This window comes from Clinocottus analis, unplaced genomic scaffold, assembly GCF_023055335.1.
Source record: "Clinocottus analis isolate CAN_PGR_092001 unplaced genomic scaffold, fCliAna1.0.p SCAF_15, whole genome shotgun sequence".
In the NCBI taxonomy this organism is placed as follows: domain Eukaryota; kingdom Metazoa; phylum Chordata; class Actinopteri; order Perciformes; family Cottidae; genus Clinocottus; species Clinocottus analis.
In genome coordinates, this window is record NW_027175876.1 from 5,252,288 (window position 1) to 5,272,079 (window position 19,792).

The 19,792-nt window shown below is 40.5% G+C and overlaps 3 protein-coding genes across 7 annotated transcripts in view; all 3 read right to left on the reverse strand.

Annotated features, from left to right (window-relative positions):
* Positions 1 to 379: 379 nt before the first annotated feature.
* Positions 380 to 4,484, reverse strand: LOC137786100 (adenosine 5'-monophosphoramidase HINT3-like). 2 transcript variants are annotated; one of them, XM_068577759.1, is made up of 5 exons: positions 2,806 to 4,484; positions 2,616 to 2,733; positions 1,951 to 2,020; positions 1,594 to 1,720; positions 380 to 1,062 (listed from the first exon to the last, which is right to left on the reverse strand). In XM_068577759.1, the coding sequence occupies exons 1-5, from the start codon at positions 2,890 to 2,892 to the stop codon at positions 1,015 to 1,017; spliced, it is 450 nt and encodes a 149-aa protein (XP_068433860.1). In that variant the 5' UTR covers positions 2,893 to 4,484; the 3' UTR covers positions 380 to 1,014. The 2 variants fall into 2 exon arrangements, with proteins under 2 accessions (XP_068433860.1, XP_068433859.1); XM_068577758.1 differs by having other exon boundaries at positions 3,588 to 3,686.
* LOC137785558 (adenosine 5'-monophosphoramidase HINT3-like) lies at positions 3,855 to 6,781 on the reverse strand. 2 transcript variants are annotated; one of them, XM_068576902.1, is made up of 6 exons: positions 6,650 to 6,781; positions 5,676 to 5,793; positions 5,314 to 5,383; positions 4,830 to 4,946; positions 4,505 to 4,555; positions 3,855 to 3,939 (listed from the first exon to the last, which is right to left on the reverse strand). In XM_068576902.1, the coding sequence occupies exons 1-5, from the start codon at positions 6,743 to 6,745 to the stop codon at positions 4,531 to 4,533; spliced, it is 426 nt and encodes a 141-aa protein (XP_068433003.1). In that variant the 5' UTR covers positions 6,746 to 6,781; the 3' UTR covers positions 3,855 to 3,939; positions 4,505 to 4,530. The 2 variants fall into 2 exon arrangements, with proteins under 2 accessions (XP_068433003.1, XP_068433002.1); XM_068576901.1 differs by having other exon boundaries at positions 3,859 to 3,939; positions 4,820 to 4,946.
* Positions 6,782 to 7,565: 784 nt separating this feature from the next.
* ncoa7b (nuclear receptor coactivator 7b) overlaps positions 7,566 to 19,792 on the reverse strand; it is a 14,339-nt gene continuing 2,112 nt past the window's right edge. For 2 of the 3 annotated variants that reach the window (XM_068577220.1, XM_068577221.1), the window contains exons 3-17: positions 16,303 to 16,460; positions 14,576 to 14,646; positions 14,372 to 14,479; positions 14,185 to 14,286; positions 13,313 to 13,438; positions 12,983 to 13,167; positions 12,400 to 12,554; positions 11,456 to 12,040; positions 11,054 to 11,225; positions 10,800 to 10,947; positions 10,444 to 10,569; positions 10,159 to 10,311; positions 9,652 to 9,747; positions 9,485 to 9,558; positions 7,566 to 9,350 (exon numbers count right to left, since the gene is read on the reverse strand). In XM_068577220.1, coding sequence (XP_068433321.1) covers positions 9,215 to 9,350; positions 9,485 to 9,558; positions 9,652 to 9,747; positions 10,159 to 10,311; positions 10,444 to 10,569; positions 10,800 to 10,947; positions 11,054 to 11,225; positions 11,456 to 12,040; positions 12,400 to 12,554; positions 12,983 to 13,167; positions 13,313 to 13,438; positions 14,185 to 14,286; positions 14,372 to 14,479; positions 14,576 to 14,646; positions 16,303 to 16,460 — 2,395 coding nt within the window. In that variant the 3' untranslated portion in view covers positions 7,566 to 9,214. The remainder of the gene's footprint in view (positions 9,351 to 9,484; positions 9,559 to 9,651; positions 9,748 to 10,158; positions 10,312 to 10,443; positions 10,570 to 10,799; positions 10,948 to 11,053; positions 11,226 to 11,455; positions 12,041 to 12,399; positions 12,555 to 12,982; positions 13,168 to 13,312; positions 13,439 to 14,184; positions 14,287 to 14,371; positions 14,480 to 14,575; positions 14,647 to 16,302; positions 16,461 to 19,792) is intronic. The other variant, XM_068577222.1, reaches the window with a different exon arrangement.

Here is a 19,792-nt window from a genome sequence, read left to right on the forward strand (position 1 = left end):
ACCCTTTGAGCCATTGTTTTCTGAATTGAGGCCCATTAGGACATCCAGTGTGCTCATGGTAATCTAATATTTGTGGTTTTTTTTGTGTTGCCATAATGAATTCTGTGTTTTCCCTCCAAAGAGTGTTGTTCAGACATTTGTGTCGGTGCCGGCAGAGAAACAAAGACCTTTTGTCCCTCTTGATTATTAAAGGAAGCATTATTATTGCAACCCTTATGACTTTGTCAGAGATGATCCCAATATTTTGAATTTCACAAGATATTTTATTAAAATCATATGTACAATTATATTAACGTATAAGAACTGATTTTACCCAAGAGTAATATATACATTATATATTGTATAAAAAGGTAAAAGCAGTGGTTTCAATTTACCAACTTTAAAACAAAAAAAACAACAACAACCAAACATACACTTTTATTAATCCCCCTGGGGAAATTCTTCTCTGCATTTGACCCATCCTTGATCAAGGAGCAGTGGGCTGCCCTGTGAGGCGCCCGGGGAGCAATGAGGGGTTAAATGTCGTGCTCAGAGACACTTCAGCATGTGAACTGTGGGGGGACTGGGGCTACCTTGTGGTAACGGGACGACCACTCATCCCCCTGAGCTACAGCCGCCCAAATATATATACACAAACATACATGCAAAAATGATTTCTAAAAATGTGCATCCCAATGAATACTTTATTAATATGGTTTCAAGTTAGTGTCTAAAGTTTGAATTTCAATAAATAATACATATCCTAAAAGCTGTAAATATCTTTTCAATACACAGCATTATTTTTGATTGGACGAGGATCCATTATTGAAAAAGTTTGTAAAAGGTTCCCCCCTAAAAAATAGAGTTTTATTAACAATTTCCCCTTTCCCCTTTCTCCTCAGGCAGTGAGAATGAATAAACTTCAGTATAACTCATTGACACAATAATGTTGAATCAGGTAGTGAACTGATTTCATATTGCATCCGGTGAGGCGGGATGACCCGTCAAAAGAAAACTCTTCAGACTCACATCTCATCATTTGACCTTGCCGCGAGTCTTCAACTGAGAAAGCACTTTGTCGACCTGCAACAGACCAAAAGGTTGTGTGCAGTTTTCTTAATATTGTAGTTCAGTGTAATAGTGATTGAAAAGTGCTCACAAATTACATCTATACATACAGTCATAACATTTGTACAGTGTACACAGTGAGGCTGGAGGATGACCAAAGTAATTTACTTAATTTTTTCCATGGATCATAACATCGTTCATGGATTGTAATAACTTTTATTAATGGAATCACAATAATAATTATAATTCATTTCTGTGGCTGCATGTAAAATTTGAAAATAAGCTAAAGATTTCAGTCCTGGAAGATTTAATTTTTTTTTTGCAGTTTAGTCTTGTTGATACAGAAGCTTCAAGTTTTCAGAATTGTGTGAATAGTTACATTTTATTCTACTCGCCACAGACACTTAATTTGTCATAGTGATAATACTATATGTTAGAAATTAAAATTAAAACGATTTAAAGTAAATTGAAAAAAGTTTAAATATATTCATAATTTAAAAAGACAACAAAGCCGTTTTGGTATGTTTTACTCTGAATGTCACTCACTGTGATGAACCAGTGAGACTGGGGCCCGTAATGTAGCTGAGACTTGAAGGTCATCTCGCTGGCTGGAGCCAGAACGTGGAGGTGGAGGTGGGGAACCGATGAGAACGGAGGAATGTGAAACCCTATCCTGCACAGAGTCGATGTGGGTTTGGACAGGCCATGAAAAGCAAAACAAAATTGTGATGCAAAGAAACACAGAACATTAATTCAAAAGTTGATCACAAGTCACAGCTGATAACGTCAGCTCAGGAGAGAAGAACTAGAAGAAGAAGAAGAAGAAGAAGAATGGTGAGGAATTTATTAATTCACTTGAAGAAATTATTTGCTGCATTTTACACATCCTAAAGATAGGTTCACCTGACGTCATCTAGATTTCTGAGTTTAGTCTTCTTCAGTACACTCCATCCCATTTCTACCATCCGCTCCACTGTGAACAAACAAATCACATGGTCACAATAGAGTACATAGTATATTTACTGTGTATAATGATCGCTCATCTCATTCATGTAAGGCTATGAGGAACAGTATCTCAGGTACACCTTTTTGTATTTCAATAAGCATTAAATAATGCAAAGCAAAATAGTATAATAATAAATAGATCATCCCATTTACGGTATCAATGTGTTTAAAAAGTGTATATTTTAAAGGAGAAGAGTGAATACATGTTGCAGTTATCCTGTTTCCTGAAGTCAGATAGAATGAAGAGTAATATAGCATCTTCAATAAAGAGCTTTACGTTTCCATCATCACACCATGAAAATAAGGACACATTCAAGCTGTATTTACAGGTATGAACCATCAAATGAAGCTCAAATGGGTTCTAGCATTTTCTTCATCATTAATGAAGCGGTGACTCTAGTTATACCAACATCAGAACTGAGGGATGAAGTCTCCAGCTTCTTGCTTTGACTGAAACAATGTGACTTCTCAGTGTTAACAATCAATTGAAGGCTGCTGACTCATCTGAGTCTATTGAACTTCTGACCAAAGCTGTCAAACAGAGCAATGTGTGTGTGAGTCACCGAGAGGTATGTCGGCCGCCTGGAGACATTTGCAGTTGTCGATATGCGTCCTGGGAATGACGAGGTAATGATGTGCTGCGCCAGGCGTTATGTCTCGAAAACAGAGCAGCTTCTCATCCTGTGGAGAGGAAGAGAGTTTTATACGGCTGTTGAACTTCTTCTTCTACGCGAATGAACAGTCGGTACTTACGCTCAGCAGGATTTCCGTGTCGGTCTGCGTGTTTGCTATTTGGCAGAAAGGACAGTCTTCGCTCCCAGAAGAGTCCCGAGTCGCCATTTGTGTGTTTCAATGTGTCTCAATCTAAAAGCTGCTGTGTGGGCGTGTCTGAATACATACTGGTGAGATTTGGGCGTGTCTTCATACATACTGGTGAGATTTGGGCGTGTCTGCGGCCAGGACGAGCAGCCGATGACAGAGCAGCTCGAGCTCAGTTGAAAACCTCAATTAGTTAATAATGAAAGGTTTTATTTGTCTTTGGGGGGATGCGAATACCATTTCGGGTATAGTTTAAATAAAATTGATACCATGCTCATAGTCAGGAGGTAGTCAGGACGGAGTAGCAGAGAACTACAGGGGAAAGGTCCATTATATTCATTTACTAGTTTGACCATTAAACATGTCTTTTTTTCTATTACAACAGCTCATAGAAAAAAGAAAATAGCCTTTTTTCCCCAAAAAATATAGAACTTTTCGATTAAATTCATCTTTAGTGATACAATTATAACACAGTGAAAGTATACTTTGGTCTCACCATTTTTCTTTTTTAGAAGAACAATATAAACGGACACGGTTAGGGCCTTACATACATGATTGTTATCAACTCTTAATACCACATAAACTGAGAGGCCCTGTGTCTTATCTGTAATATTTCAGTTGTTAAAGTGTGTATATTCTTAAATAGATGTGTTTAATCAAATGACCACTAACTCAGTGATGCAAAACAAACATGGAGACAGTGGTGATATACATACAAACATCCAGTGTGTGTTGTCAATTCTGCGCAGAGCCATCTCAATGTTAGCTGTTTCCAGATAATATTTTTTCCAGATGACAATATATAACATTGTCATCAATCCATGATAAAAATTTTAAAAAAAACAGCAACATAGAATCATCAACACAACACCACTGCAGATCAAAAAACACAAAAAGCAGACGATGTTCACTCAAAGACAAAGTCGATCCGCCTTTCCTTGTTAACAAAAAGTTCAGCGACGTGGTTGTACAGTTCATCAGTCCTCTTTAGTTCCAGCAGCAGGGGGCCATGGACCGGTGAGGACAGCCGTGCCTCCCAGCAGCGCCCCCGGAACGCCTCCACACGTTCTAGGACAGAAAATATCCGCTCGACAGCGTCAGTCAACACAGGGGTCATCACCGCCTAGTCCGCTTCTCCTCCTTCTTCAGCCAACAAGTGCCAAAACAAGCAAAACACTAAAACATGTCACAACTTCTCTACTTCAGCCGGAATCATTGCAGCTCCCACTGAGCTCCGCCCTGTTGACACTGACCAATCACAGCGCATATTAATGTCACGCCGAAACACTGACCAATCACAGGTCTACGCCATTTCGCACGCGCTGCATGTCAAAGAATACACCCAGCATGTGAAACTAAAGATCTGATTTGTTGAAGTCCATGACAATGAAGGATAACGTCCACTCTCTGTGTACTTTAATCTGCTAAGGCCTGCTTAAACTGCTTTGCGCCCATAGAGACAAAGGAGAGAAAAAATGTGATTGGATGAAAAACTCTGTGTAGTGTATTTGTGAAAATAATGAAATAATAAAATAGTTATAACTTTGTGATTCTGTTTAGGCCAGCGGTGAAGGCTTAGCAGGCCCTGACGGCCCACCACTGCTCTAGTGTCTCATAATGATATTGAAGAAACCTTTTTAACTGGTGGAGCTTTGTCCTTCAGATGCAGCCGCAGATGTTTTTCCTGTAAACAGAAAAAAAAAATTTGGATGAAGAAATAAAAGGGCATGAAATTTACATCTGGTATTTGGATATTTGTTTGATCACAGTAGTTTAGGAAAGCGACACAAACAAAGTAATAAGTAAGTAATAAATAAAAATAAGTGCACATTTCTTAATCACTGTATTAGACAATAATTGCACAGCCATTGCATGCACCATAGCCATTGCATGCATTACCACCACAATGACTTTAAGAAAAGTGACATTTTTAGTCTTCGACACTCACAGTAACAAACCTGATGGAACTTGGAATGAATTTATACTTCTTGTCCATGGAGATCTGGCTGGCGGGGGCGAGCACATGGAGGTGGAGGTGGTCCACTGAAGTGTAGGGAGGTTGGTGGAACCCCAGGCTGTGGAGGAAAACACATCAATGTCATGACACTGACAGGCAACTCAAAATACAGTTTTAGAACGTTACTTGGCTGAATGCAACACCTTCAACAACCTTTGATTTTTGGCCGAGTGTGTTCCCATTATCGTTCCATTTTAATCTATAACTATATAGTTTTGAGCTTAATGGTGCACTATACATTTCAAACAAATATATACATTTTACATTACTTCTAGGAAATTTTACATTTTAGGAAATGCATTTTGTCAAATTATTCATTTTTACTTTGTGATAATTAAAGGTAAAACACACACACACACACTCTCTGTGACTCTGACACACACACACACACACACACACACACACACGCACACACACATACAAACCTTATGTCTTTCATATCAGCTATGCCTTGGTCGTGTAGTACAGCTTTCCCCATTTCAACCATCCTTTTAACTGTTGAATACAAGACTCAGTTATTTCTTTACAAAGATCTGACTCGATCAAACTTGTTTCGAAGAAACATTAATTAGCTATTGTACATGTAGATGTGTATTTGTGCATCTCAAAGTAGCAGTTGTATTGTTGCAGAAATAGTTTCAGTAACAGTGCTATAAAGTAGTATCCCACCAATAGCAGTAACAAAAGTAATAGTAGGAGTATTATCAGCAGTAGTTGTACCAGCTTAGTAAGCTTGATATTGGTATTTGCAGTAGTTATACTAGTTTTTAGTGATCCGCTAACTGACCGAGGTCAATGTCTCCCTTGTGCAGCGAGAGGCAGCTGTGTATGTGCTGTTTGGGCACAACCAGGTAATGGTGAGGAGCAGCAGGGAAAATGTCTCTAAAACACACCAGCTCCTTGTTCTGTTGGAGGGGATGGACATATAGAGACAAAACACATGTTAATAATAATAATTCAATATTATTATAGTGCTTTTCTAAATACTTAAAGATGCTTTACACATAGGCGGAGACAAACAGAACAAAACAAAACATAGAAAGACAAAGGAGCAAACAAAAGAAACAAACAGAACATTTTTGGTTGAAATAAATAAATAAATAAAAGAGAAAGTAAAATTGGAGAAGCTAACCTGCAGGCCTGTGAATGCAGTATTGTTAAACTGTGTGTATTCAATCTGCACCGTTGTGTGTACACAGTAGGACGTAATTATTCCCATGTCGCGTTTGTACATAAAGGCACTTTCACTTTCACTTTGTGGAAACAAAGTTACCACTGGGACATCACCATAATAGGAATGCTTTTGGCCAATATGTACCCCCTCTATGACGCATTTTCTGCTCTACCATCAAGTATGTATTTGTATTCAGATCATGCCTAATCATATATTTCGAGCAAGTCATAGTTGTATATTTTGGCCACAAAACGTCTTCCCTCTCTTTTAAGTACACTCTCTGCCTTACATCAATTATTGTATTTCGTGTGTACTTCAGGCTGAAAGCTCCAGTAAAATCAACTCAATATGTATTATACTTTTTTGTCAATCAGGAATGAGGCTGGTTCTATGTTCTACGTTAATATTGTATTGTTTTTTTGCCATTTAGTAAGACCGCAGATATAACATTTTAAGTTCAATCTCAGGTCATCTAACCAACAGTGTCTGATACAAAAGAGTAACACCTTCCGCATAGTTGCACTCCGACCATGGTGATCTTTAGCGGCAGCTGGGCGACTTATTTTTTTTAATTTAAAGGCTCTTACCGCTTTGATAACTTTCGTTAGTTCGTCTTGGTCGTTGACTATCAAACAGAACGTACAAGTTTGATTAGTTTCACTATCTAAATTGAGTTCTGCCATATTTACAATATGGGTCTGTTATTTGCTCCAAGAGTGGAAGTCATTTATACACCGTAAACGTGCCAAAGATCGTCTATCTTTGCGAAGATCGAGAACTGAATTTAGTTTCACTAAATCCTCACACGAAACACCGTAGGGCCTATAGTGTTGTATATAAAAGCACACTGGCTTTTCAAACAGAAATAAACACTATTAAGAAGGATATTATAAAGGACAACATCTTCTCCATTTAGTTACCTTTTAATAAATGGCAAACTTCTTGTTTGTGATGTCAACTGTGACAGTAAATCGTCAATAGCCATGCACATTGACCTGTAAGGCATTAAGTTGCATGGCAAATACTTACATTTTAAAAATGAAGCAAGGTTAGTCCTTTTTTCTATGTATGTACACCGAGAGTCAAATTCCTTGTATGCGTGCATACACATACATGCCGATTAAAGCTGATTCACATCCTCTTTGCAGGTTTCAGATTCACATTCACATTTAAGTTCTAACAAATTAAACTGCAGTGCCTGAAAACAGAGGCAGAGGGAAACCTCCTTGTTAATTTTCACTACAGCGTGTCAGCTTCATTTTTTATTTTCTGTTACGTCAGAGTGTCTGTTTTACTGTAACTTGATCACAGTAAATTACAGTCCTCCTTCACTTGTCCTACAGTAATAAGATCAGCAAGGCAGCATTGGGTCACTGGTTGATTCAATAAAATTAATTACATGAATATTTTCCAGATATTAAATCACACTAAATGGCATAAAAATAAATGAACATGTGGAGATACAAATTTCACCAACACAACTCATTATCATATATGTATGTATTCAACATTTATTTAAGTTTCAATGTGTTTGCTATAACAACACAATAAATAGATCCTTAGTGATATCACAGCAGTTTTGGATTCACAAGAAATAATACTCGGGGAGCATTCACAGTTACAACACAAGACAACAAAGCTCATTTTTACATGAAGCGATAACTGGTATTAGTGAATAGTATGGCAGGTATAACAGTGGTGTCACACATGCAGTCTTGCAGTATCGCATATTCATGCACTACAAGCCTGTATCAGATACACAAGATATAAATGAACATTTATTTTTCGTGTTAGTAGATCTGAATTTTTAGTTAGTGGCATTTCAGAGTTTAAAAACAAACCGTCCCTTTTACACCCATGTTAAATGAAAGCACAGGCATGTGTCTGGACCCTCCTGTAGTGGTGATCAGATAACATTCAGTAACAATTTTGACATTAAAGCAATGCTCGATTACATTGGGGCCGCAACGCAGCATTGCCTGTCGATTAATCCTGTAGTGCAAAGTGATGTCACGTTGAACCTCTACTGGCTCTCTGAACAACAACGACCGCAGATGAAAACAAAAACAGATAAAAATCAGTCGACGTGAGATATGAATTTAATACTGACAAACAGCCATCAATAGTGCTTATTGGGTTCAATCAGAAACAGAAACACAACATTTCTATAAAAGTACAACCATTAAAAAAAAAGACGCATTCTTTTTAAAAAAACAGAATGAATAAAAAAATCTAAAATATTTTATAAAATATAATGCGCTCACAACAATTGTGGAATTCAATTACAACATATTTGGTCATTGCAAACCTGTCTTTACCGCTTGTTTTTAGATTAGACGGGGGAAATAAATCACAAAATGTAGTTGTGAGGAAATATGCAATGGAACGTTCTCATTCATCTAATACTAAGAAATAAGAGACGACTCCCAGAGGAAGTGCGGGACCTCCATTGTAAACAATTACAAGATTTCCCTCGCTGAAGCCTTATGTAATAGTGGAGGATCCCAAAAGAAAAATCTCCCTGACAAACTCCACTTCGTTTGAATTTGAAATGAATTGGATTGTAAAAATTAAATAAGAAAAGACTCCAAACTTCACTTTGTCTTCAGCACATAAACCCTGTACACTCCCAAAGACACTAATTACATCATTATTTCTGCACAAATTAACCAAATGCAATAAGGGATACCTTGTTCTTTCATACAAACTGAAAATATTTTGGGATAACCTCAACAGTAACATCAGCAGCCCTATTTTTCTTCTTCTTCTTCTTCTTCTTCTTCTGCTCTCTTTCCTCACTAGCTAATGGCAGTCTGCATGCTGGGAAAGCGGGAGGCATCAGCGGATGTCTAAGGCAGCTAATGAACTGAGAGCAACATTTTCTCACACTTCTGCCACGTCTGAAGGAAGGAGGACCCGGACACGACCGGGCCAGCCTACCTGCAGGTCAAACCCACCTCAAACCAGCCAACAAAAAGAAGACCGCTCTGTTTCCAGTCGACGTAACAACCGCACTCGCTTCTCTCACAGAACATTTAGTGTCAATGTGGGATAGCTGGCTTCACCTCCAAGCGGTGCGTAATAGACTTGGGGGAAGGAGCGGGGTGTTTGCAGCTGGGAGTGAATGCAGGAGCAGCTGGGAGCATGTGAGGCTACTCAAAGGTCCACACCTCCACACTGTGGATGTTGAAGTCTTGCTGGACGGAAAGAGGCTGGTTGTTGAAAGTGGCGCACTTGGTGGTGGTTCCTCGGTACAGCTCGGCGTCCAGCCACAGACCCAGCTGGCCACTGCAGAGGAGGAAGAGAGCGTTAGAAAGTTAGAAACATTATTGAAGGGCAAACCCTTTGTTTGGATTGTGTATTGCCACAAAAAAAAGAAACATTAGCTAGTAATTTGCAGTGTAGCTGGTAGATCTACGTACCCGCCTCCTCCCATCTGAAGAGAATCAATGTTGCCCTTCACAAAGTAAGAATTCTCCCCCGTCCAGCGGAACACCTACAAAATCGAGAGCAAACGATGTTTGATGTCGCCACTTGTGGAACAGGAAAAGATACCCAAACTGAGTTGCTCAACTAACTTCATACAAACCTTGATCTCAGGACAGAAGCTGAAGAGGAATGTCTCTCCTGTGCCGTAGCAGTGTTCGCTCACTCTGAAGGGATGAGTCGAGAAAGCCCCAAATATCTGGGACAAAAGTCAGACTCAGTTTCAGGATGAAAAGGCTTGGAACGAATTATAATGAAGAAGCTTGAACCGTTTCAACTAGGAGTTATAACCGTCATGTGAAGTTTTATGAATATATGAAATTAACCTGGTGGCATACATGTTCGTGCAGTGCAGAAGTCGTCAAAGTCTATAATGTTTCTTCTTCTGATTTATACACATACGACTGTTAAAAAAAACTTCAATCCTAAAATCTCAATGTGTTGTGTATCCTGCAATAGGCGTGACAGATGTAGAACTACAGGCACCATCTGCGTATCAAGCCAGGGGAAAAAAAAACCATCTTCTGATGATCAGTGGCCATTTTCTTTGTGACTGCTATTCCCCTCCAGTATCCTCAGCCAGTCACTTACATACTGTACGTTCATCTACCTGGTTGTCCATATCCTTGATCACTAGCAGCACAGGACTGTCCACGTCCACCAGGCTCCTGTACAGGGTCTTCAGGCTGGTCCCATGCCTCACCGTGCTGTAGGCCAGTCTCCAGGGGTAAATCTGCACACGGGCTGGTAGGCGACTGGCAAGCTGGAGGGCGAACACATCATCAGCATGTTTCAGTTTCTCCCTCAAAGGGTTCTCGTCAGTAACACAAAGTTGCCATGTGGTTGGCAACCGGAGGCAAGCAACTTATTTAGATTTAAAAAATAAAAAAAAGACCTTCTCGATGTGCGTATCCTGCAGCAGATCACTTGTGTCTCTGAGTATGGGCAGCGCATCCAATGACAATTCTCCATCACAGCTGCTGAAACTCTGCCTCCGCTTGGCCTCATCAATGGTGATTATCTTTGAGCAAAACAGGTGGACAAGAAAGTCAACATTAAGAGAAATCGATGACACAGTTAATCAATGAAGCTCATTTCAACACGTCAAGGGTCTCAAGCAAAGTCAAAAAACATGGCGTTGTTGTTTATGAATGTAATAGAAAAATGTCAGCAAATGCACTGTTACAGTGTTTATTCAGAGATGTAAATAGAGGGAAGCGAGCGGGCTGCCTCCTTTTCGGCTGAGCTCACCTCCCAGCTGCAAGATGCAGGGTCACTGAAGAAGTTGTCAATCATGTCCAGCTCATCTTTCTCCACCACAACAAAGCCTTGTTCTCGAGCTTCCTTCCCGTACACATCTGGGGACCACTGGACGAAAAACCCATACAGGTGGTCCACCCTGGAACACACACACACACACACACGCACGAACAGGTCAAAAGCACATTGCTTACACACATTTGTAAATCAAGAGAAGGCTAGAGTGTCGTCCATCATCGTCTCACCTTTCTTGTGGCACGGCAAACCAGTACTCTGGCTGCTTGCCCCGGCCCCCAAATGAGTGGGCGGGACTAGTGGTCCTCCCTGTGGCAAAAGACTTCCTCATTGGCTTTCCCACTTTGAAGCATAGGAACATAGGTGGGATTTTACTCTTCTCCTCTGATGAGAAAAGCATGTCTATAGAGAAAAAGAACAATTGAAAATAGAGAAAGAGAGTTTGGTTAGTTGAATGCTACACTACATAAATGTATCGTGGCTCCCTTCAGCCCTGAAATGTTCATGTCGTACACATAGGGGCTTTACGAAATCCTCAGTGAAGATCTGGGGATACTTTCACAGAGTACATTTCTGATTTTGAAGATGTAAAATGCACAATAGCTACAATAATTGTGTCTATTTCAGTTCACCTTTTATTGGAGCCTGCATCCTCTCCAGCAGCCATGACTTCACCTCCGCCTCATAGCTTTTCTTCCGTCTCTCCTCCTCACTGACTTCAGCTCCCCCTGCTGGTCTGTCTGAGGTTTGCGTCTCCGGATTCGAGTCCAGACAAATCTCAGAAGCCTCCTTGAAACTCAATTTCCTGTTTTGGTCGACTGGTGCCCCGATCATTTCAGCATGTGCACCATTTAGCAGCTCTTCGGTCCCTTTAGGTTTTATATCTTTGGTTTCCTCTCGGTTTGTAGGTTTAATACGCAAGACGCCTTGTTTTTCAGTCTCTGAAGAGGATTGGATCGTCTCGCTGTCCTCAACGGAGCTGTTTTGAGCAGCGCCGTCGTCCTCTTCCTTATCAAGCTTCACTTTAGTTTGACTAAGAATCGTCTTGTCTCCCCGGCTGGGTTCTGGTCCTCGCTCCAGTTGGTCCCTGCCAACAATGCTGGGCGTGTTGGTGGACGTCCCCTCTCCCTCTTCAGTGCTACCGTTGATAATTGGCTCCAAATCTGTGAATTCTTCTTCTGATGGTGACTTCTCTGTCTGCTCGGCCGCTGTGCTCGCTGGTATGAAGATAAGAACACAGTTCTTTGTTGAACATCAAACCATTTCCCTCATCAATCAAGCTGAAGATTTCCATTTCAATTAAATGTAATATTTGGTTTCTAAAAAATGTTTCACATCAGAGAATTTGGAAACAGTGAAGTTTTGGCTTTTTGAAGAATAATCCCCCAAAAAATACAAAAAAGAGGGAAAATTAGATGTCAAGAGTTGACAATTTGGTCACAGAGCTGATTTTGAAAATTCCCAAACTACTTTCATTCATAAAATAAAAAAGTGTTTTTATTTATTGCTAAGATTAATAAGAGGAGCAGCTCGGACTCAAAAAGCCAACTACAGGCGAGATAACACATGCCGTTACCAGTTTCTGAGAGGGCGGAGTCGATGTCGTCCAACACGATTGGTCGCTTCGGGTCCAGAGCTTCGTAGCGGCTGAAGGGGTTTAGATCTCGCTCTGATGGCAGTTGCTCCCACTCACCGGGCCTGTACACAGGACATAAATCCTGGGGTAGGTCTCTGTGGAGCCACGGGGCATCACACAAACCAGGATGAAAATGAGGAAAAGAAAAAAAGAAAAAGTCCAAACAGAAATTATAAATGACACAGAAAATGACACGGAACAAAAATAACACATGTGATGTAAAACTATTGATGGGAAAACAAATACAACATAATAAAAATGGGAAAATTACAAAAACAAAAAAACTGGAAGTTTTAAACTAGACACGATTCAGTAGAGATCAAACATACTTAATACAAAAATAAAATTTAAAAAAAAGATGTGTAAAATCCTGTAAATCGAAACGGCTTTGTACGGTTTCATTCTTGAGAAAAATAGAAACTGGAAGGAGGAACAAGTAAAAAGGAACCAAATCTGAGGACTGGAAGAGGAACTGCTACAAAAGAGAGAAACGAGGAAAGCGAGACGGTTTGGGAGCTCTTACGATGGCAGAGCATCTTTGAGCTTCATGCGCGACACGTCGTCGTACAGCGCCACCGAGACGACCTCCTCCATGGGGCAGATGAGGCCGTACTCCTCGCAGCCGTGCTCGATCACCAGCGGGTCCGACTTGTGGGGGTCGAACATGATGTTGTTGGGGGTCACGATCAGCACGCCTCCCACCACTCCCTGAAACCGTGAAATAACACACGGAACACGTGCAAGAGCGATAACCACCGATTAGAGAGATTCTTTTTACGTTTTATATATTTAACAAAACATTATCGGATTTAGGAAGTTAAATGTCCCCGCATTGATTTCCCAGGCTTCTTACCATGCCGTCAGTGAAATATTTGCAGCTCATCTTGATGAATTTAACCGTTGCCGGGCTCTCGTCCTCCGAGTTTGGGGAGAGCTCACGTCGGAGGGACTTTGTCATCGTGCAGTTTGACATGTCGTCCTGAAGGAAGTTAGAAGGACAGATCAGAGCAGTGTTGTTTTGAAGTGTTTAATCACCGCATGGTTTCAGCTCTTATCAGCCTTTTAGGCCACTAGATCATGTTATGTTTATCATTGTCTTTTCAAAGTGCCCAAAAGTAGCCTTTTCAGACCTTTAAGTAAAGTATAATCAAGCGGAAGCGTCTTAAAACTTGCATTCTCTCTACTGAGAAAATGACCGAACTTCTCACTTGATTTAATATCTCAATAAACATTGTGAACATGAGTTGATGGTCTCAATTGCTACTTTCAAGTATTCTTCAATACAGCATAATGTTCATTTAGTAAAATCCAAAACAAAACATTAAGCGGCGTAAGCTTTATGGCGGGCTTACTGTGATGTCCCTTTTCCGCATTTCAAATTGGTAACCTCCCCCAAAAAACAACAAAGTGGCGACTGACATAATCCAAGATGGTGACGTCAAAAATTTCCAAACTCCATTGCATTCACAATCGGGGGATTTCAAAATGACTATGTCCACTTCTTATATACACTCAAAGAGTATAATCAATAGAATTGCCAAATTAAAAGATCAAAAGTGGATATATATGTTGTTTATCATTTTCTTTTCTCTTTATGAAGACAGAAAACATCACAGGCTGAGAAGGGCTGTCCTTTCATGTGCCTTTTAACAACTAAATTGCTTCTGTAAACTACTGCATAACCTCAGTTACTCTGAGCAACACAGTGAAGGGCTCTTTACTTACATGTGATGCTTTCTCCGATAGGTCATTTGAGACGGAGGGACCAGGGGGACCCTGAGACTTTAGATCAGCTTCTGACTGGCTCACATCGGGGACAAACAGCTTCTGTAACAGTGATGACGGACAGCTCACGGTCAGACAGCCGGAGGAATAATGGCCCAGTGGTCGGCGTCCCTGCCGAGGTTCTCACCTGACCGGGGTAAACACTGCGAGAGAAGAGCTTGTTCAGCTGGACCAGTTTGTTCGGGGTGATGTTGAACTTGAGTGCGATGCAGTTGAGGGAGTCATCAGGTCCCACCTGTAACAAGAGAGGAACGCCTTTTAAAAAACGACAACCTTTCTGCTAATAAGTCAGTCTGCTATTTAAATGAATTTCCACTGTAGTTCCACTCACGATGAACTCCACTGTTCCCGGTGGTCTCTTCTTCTCCCTCTTTGTCGGAATGTTACTTTTACTGCCATCGTCTAGAAGATAAACAGAAAACGAGAGAAGGATTTTGCAGTGAGGAAAACAAACAGAATAATTTCATATAGGAAAAAAAATACACAATTGTTCTTTTTTGGTTCAGCTCACACTTTCTAGGTTACACAGATATACTTAAGTTTCTAAATAAACATTTTAAAAAAAGCCATCCATTGGAGGCTGTGAAAAGAATGATGTATTTCTAAATATCATTTGCTTGATTGCCTTTTGAGTCAGTACCAGAGATTGTTTGTCCCCTATCATTATCCAGCCTTGAAACACTGCCCCACACATGCTGCAGCAGTTATCATAAACACACACTCACTCACACACACACACATACACACACACACTTGTAGTAGACAAGGTCCACAGTCAGCATTTTCTTCTTGCCAAGAACACAGAAGCTATTAGCGTACCACTCCCTGAATGCTAAATTACGCTGCTGCCTTCTCCAAGGAGAGAGGGCATGACTAAGCGGTAGACAGCCAGACTCTAGCTGCTCTGTACTGGACCGAGCATTAGCGACGAGACCGCTGCCACCTCTCTGAACGCTGCTGCTTAGTCATTTCATTTACACTGGGACTGGTAATATACTGGGAGGCATTGAAGGCTATGGACTTGCAGCTGAAAGTGTGTGTAACCTAAAAGAGCTATCTTTTGTTTGTCTGCTACACTGCAGGGAACCATAATTGATTGGATGGGTAACAATGGTAACAATGTTGTGGTCTTATTAAAACATATACTGCAGAGTTTACACAGCTGCATGCACGCATGATTATAGTCAGTTATTACAGTCAATATGAAGGAGTTGGAGATGATTTATGCAGCCAACAAACCCAGAAACACCTGACAGCATGGTGTATGATTTAGCATTCCATTAGATGTATTGTTGTGAATGTATGAAGCTCTAGAGAGACAATTAGCTTACGTATTGTTATTCTAGTCATTTGTCAATTAATTAAATAGCCTGCGGATATAAACTAGTTGATATCAAATTATTATGATTGGTATATTTTAGCAATATTCTCCTCTGTTTGACAACATTTTCAAAAACCTTTAAGTAAATTACTTTCTTTCACATTTAGAAGTCGCAAAAATAGCCCAAATTAAGGGCTTCACGGTATCTTAATTGCAGTTTAACACCAGCACAAACTCTCAGGACTCAGGACCTCAGATGTCATCATCAACTGTAAAACTGTACAGCGTAAAAAAAGGTTATGCAACTTCCTGTTTAAAAGTGCTGAGGTTGCTCCCAACACAGAGGACCCTTGTGTAGGCAAATAAACATACACAGTAACATGGGAATTTACAGAGGGCAATAAAAATAAAAAAATACTTTGCTAAGAAACAAAAGCCTGAATAACTCTGTAGCAGTTATAGATATTTAGTTTGACCTGCGTAAGATTTCCTTTTTACTACATGCTTCTAATGAAGGCATCAGACCAAGCTTGATTGCAATTGCTATAATAGCTGCTTATGACTCGAATACTAATGACTAAATAATAATTCCCAGTGATTGTCTCAGTGTTCTGTAGATGGGAGAGTCCTGATCATACCATATTGAGAGGGACAATACAAGTGGTCTTTCTCAACCACAAACAAATAATGTTGGGCTCGATTCTCGAGGGGTCCGTGTATTTCAGTGCAGGTCTTACTCGAGGCCGCGTCAGGCTTTGCTGGTATTCTCTGCAGGTCCGTCTTCTTGTTGGGGTCCTGGACATTTGGGATGTCTGGACAGGAAATGACCGCCGGGTTCTGCTCACTCACATTCTTCTCCGATTGGCTCTGCTTGAGCTGTCTCCGCCTCTTCAGCCTGATGGGATGCCAGAGGAGAGACGATCATTTAGATATCACATGCGAGTAAAATCAGGAAACATGAGCGTAGAAGTCTATTTGTTTAATTTGTTAAAACTCATGCTATGACAACCTTTACAGGTTGTATGAATATGTGCACAGGCCATGCGTCACTCAACGGGCACTAAGCCCGTTCAGTGGGCACGGGCCCAGTGACGCAACACACATGAGGCCCCCTGACCGTCACGTATAAAACATCACTAACAGAGAGGCATCGATAAATGCTATGCACCTCCCGCCAGGACAAAATCCTTGTGTGTGAAAATATACATGGCAATAAATGGTTCTGATTCTGATCCCAACCAGGAAGAAACTCAAAGAAACATCATACAAAGACCAAGACCTTTCAAACAGCTGCAAAAAGACACCATCAGACCAAAACCAATTATGAAAAAGAAGGAAAAACTACAAAGGGACACAAAGCAAATACAAAGAGACTCAAGAGAACAACAATAACTGGAAAAAAACAATTCAGAAGAGACAAAATGACAACAGAAGGACACAAAACAATGACAAAAAGAGGATAAATGTAGGAAAGGTGGTGGGGCTTTTTGCATGCTTGTCATAATTTGCAAGTGGCATAGTCATAAAATTGAACCACCATGCTTGTTTGCTGTGAAGTAAAACCTTCTAACCAGGTGCTGCTATTGTGCTCAAAGTTATTGGATTGAGCTTTAACTTTTCTCTCTCTTTGCTTTGCTGCGTCAGCTTGTATTTTCCTCTCAGACTGTACCTTTACCCCTCTTAAATCATTGATAGTTGAGGCAGTGATGTAATGGCATCTCCAGGCCCTGCTGACGTTCATTAAGGGGGAACTGCAGTGCAGATGAACCAGAGGTTAGTGGTGCACTTAAGGATAGTGCTCGGCCAATGAGCCCCAAAGAAACCTGAAGTGTTAAAGCATGTTTGTTAAAACAAGATAAGACCAAATTGATTTATCATAATCTTTGAGTGATAGGGACCTGTCCTGGCCAATGGAAGAATAAAAGAAAAACGTAAGGAGAAGTGTTTTTAAGTGTTCCCGTGCCTTAATGGAAAGGCAAGAAGAGGTCGATAAGGCTGCGGACGGACACCGCTCAGGCCTCTCCTCGAGCCTCGGGTCGCCCAGTTTAACCGAGCAGCGCACATCTGGGAGTGATGAACTCAAGAATCTGCACGAACGGTCTCAACAGCACAGCCTGTTTTCAATTAGACCCGACGGTGCATCTCCCGAGCCTTCTTCTGAAGAGTTTTCTCTTTCTCTGACCTTCAGTTTGTAAGCTGTGTATATCCATTACCAACAATGACAGACAAAGGGAAAAATGAGACAAACAAACACAAAACAATGCACACAACACAACTCATTCCATAAATAGTCACACTATTTGTGACAAAAGACATATCTAGAAGCAATAATATTTTTGTTTTGTAATATGAATGTTGTAATATGTATATGAATTCCATAATATAGGCCGATTAATGTTGTTTTGGTTTCACCTGTCACCATTCAAATGGTCGTAGTTTTGTTTATTTGCAGTTTTTATACAATCTTATTAGACGCAATGTTGATGTTGTATGACAAATTAAAACCATCTTTTTTTCGACTATACCTTGAATAAAGAAAGTTGCACGTTAGTAGCACTTATTCCTGTTTTACGTCTGCTGCTATTTTTGATAGGAAGGAGATCACAGTCCTCAAGCCGACACTAGTATGGTTTCCTTTAGGCTCGTTCTGTAACGCAGGTTTCATTTCACTCACAACTTTCTTGCAGCACAGAGGCATCATAGAACCGTGACGCCACCACCACGCTACTTCACGAGGGGACTCGTACCGTACCACTCATGAGGGAATGAATCCAAAAATAAAGTTTAGAACGACGACCGCAAAGCATGACTGTGGTCTCATTAGACAAGAGAACCTTTCCCCCACTACATTTAAAGTGTCCCACATGTTGCTCCTGTAGTCGCCATGAGCTTCTTGGTGGCCTTAATCACTCGTTTGTGCACAGCTGGCTCGGAGCCAATTTACAGCGTTTTGTAAACCTGACCTGATTCTTACTTACTCCATTTACAATGCCTTTGAAGCCTAAGTGAAACTTGCTGCACAAGTATTTGAGATCTAACATGGCATATAAAACATAGTAGTTGTATTGTATTCCCACATGATTAAGATTTGAATATATTTTGGGCTTTTAAACATTGGAAAGTACATATGTTCATATTAATCAGTGTTTAAAAAGGGTTTCACTTTTGTATAACAATAAAAACATGAACAATATTATGACAGGTGTGTGCTTGTTTTTGACATGCGTGGGGTCCACAATGACCTTTCCTTCCATCGGTCAGGAAGCGTGGCAGCATTTGGTACAACGAGCAGGAGAGCTACGTGTTGCAGCGGTCGCTGTGTTCACAGATAAGCTGCTGTTAGTTCCTGAAGTGTTCTCTTTCTGTCTATTCTGGCTATCGGCCCGTTACAGTCGTGGAGGTCTGCATGAGTCTGCTCCTGCAGGAAAACACCAGCGACCATTGACTAAGCTCAACGCCTCAAAGGCCTCATATGCACACGGCTTGTAAATTTCTTAGAGAGCGACTGAGATGCAATGCAATTACAAAATAAGAATGAGTGTAAGATTTCCTGCATAAGCCAATCAAATCAATACAACACAAGACAAATTGCAGGTTTGTAGCAGGCTGTCAGCATCGCCTGAACAAGTAACCCAAGACATAATCAGAGAGAATAAACGCCATTAGGCTACACTGCATTAGCTCCCATCATTTATCACAAGCCTACATTCAACAACTCTGATATTGACAGCTCACTCACCAGATGACTTCTGCTTATCGATAAATCACCCTATTTATTTAATGTCAGGTTGACTTTGAGCAATATTTGACTTTGGAGTAACTGTTTATCAATTTCAGGCTTGAGGCAAGACAAACAAGTTATGCCTATGTCTCTCACGCTATGTTTTACTGTATAACCGGCAGGAGGGATGGAATAAATTAAGCAGAATGACAATTACATTCTTAAGTGTATTTTAAGGACATTTAGACATATTCACGCAATATCACTGTACAGTAAGTACACACCCTTTACATTCTTCACTCAGCTCTCTAAAAATAAACACCTTTCAGCAGGTATTAATTAGTGACCGTACAGTTCTGTTCCGTCTCATCTGTGTAGATGTCACAACGAGCCGATCTTTGCTCATAACCCGCCGATTCCATGTCATCCTATAGCTGTGACAAGCCTATTCCCACACACTTCCTGCTATCTGGTTTCACAATGCTGCCAAAATCCAATTTTACAGT

Coding starts and splice junctions, on each gene's coding strand:
- LOC137786100 (XM_068577758.1), bottom strand. CDS start 3,686: ATGACAATGTTATATATTGTCATCTGGAAAAAATATTATCTGGAAACA. Junction 2,021..2,615: donor GGCGGCCGACATACCTCTCG/GTGACTCACACA, acceptor GTTTGTTCACAG/TGGAGCGGATGGTAGAAATG. Junction 1,721..1,950: donor AGAAATCTAGATGACGTCAG/GTGAACCTATCT, acceptor GACTCTGTGCAG/GATAGGGTTTCACATTCCTC.
- LOC137785558 (XM_068576901.1), bottom strand. CDS start 6,745: ATGGCAGAACTCAATTTAGATAGTGAAACTAATCAAACTTGTACGTTC. Junction 4,556..4,819: donor GTTCCATCAGGTTTGTTACT/GTGAGTGTCGAA, acceptor TTCTGTTTACAG/GAAAAACATCTGCGGCTGCA. Junction 3,940..4,504: donor AAGCTCCACCAGTTAAAAAG/GTTTCTTCAATA, acceptor TTTCTGTCCTAG/AACGTGTGGAGGCGTTCCGG.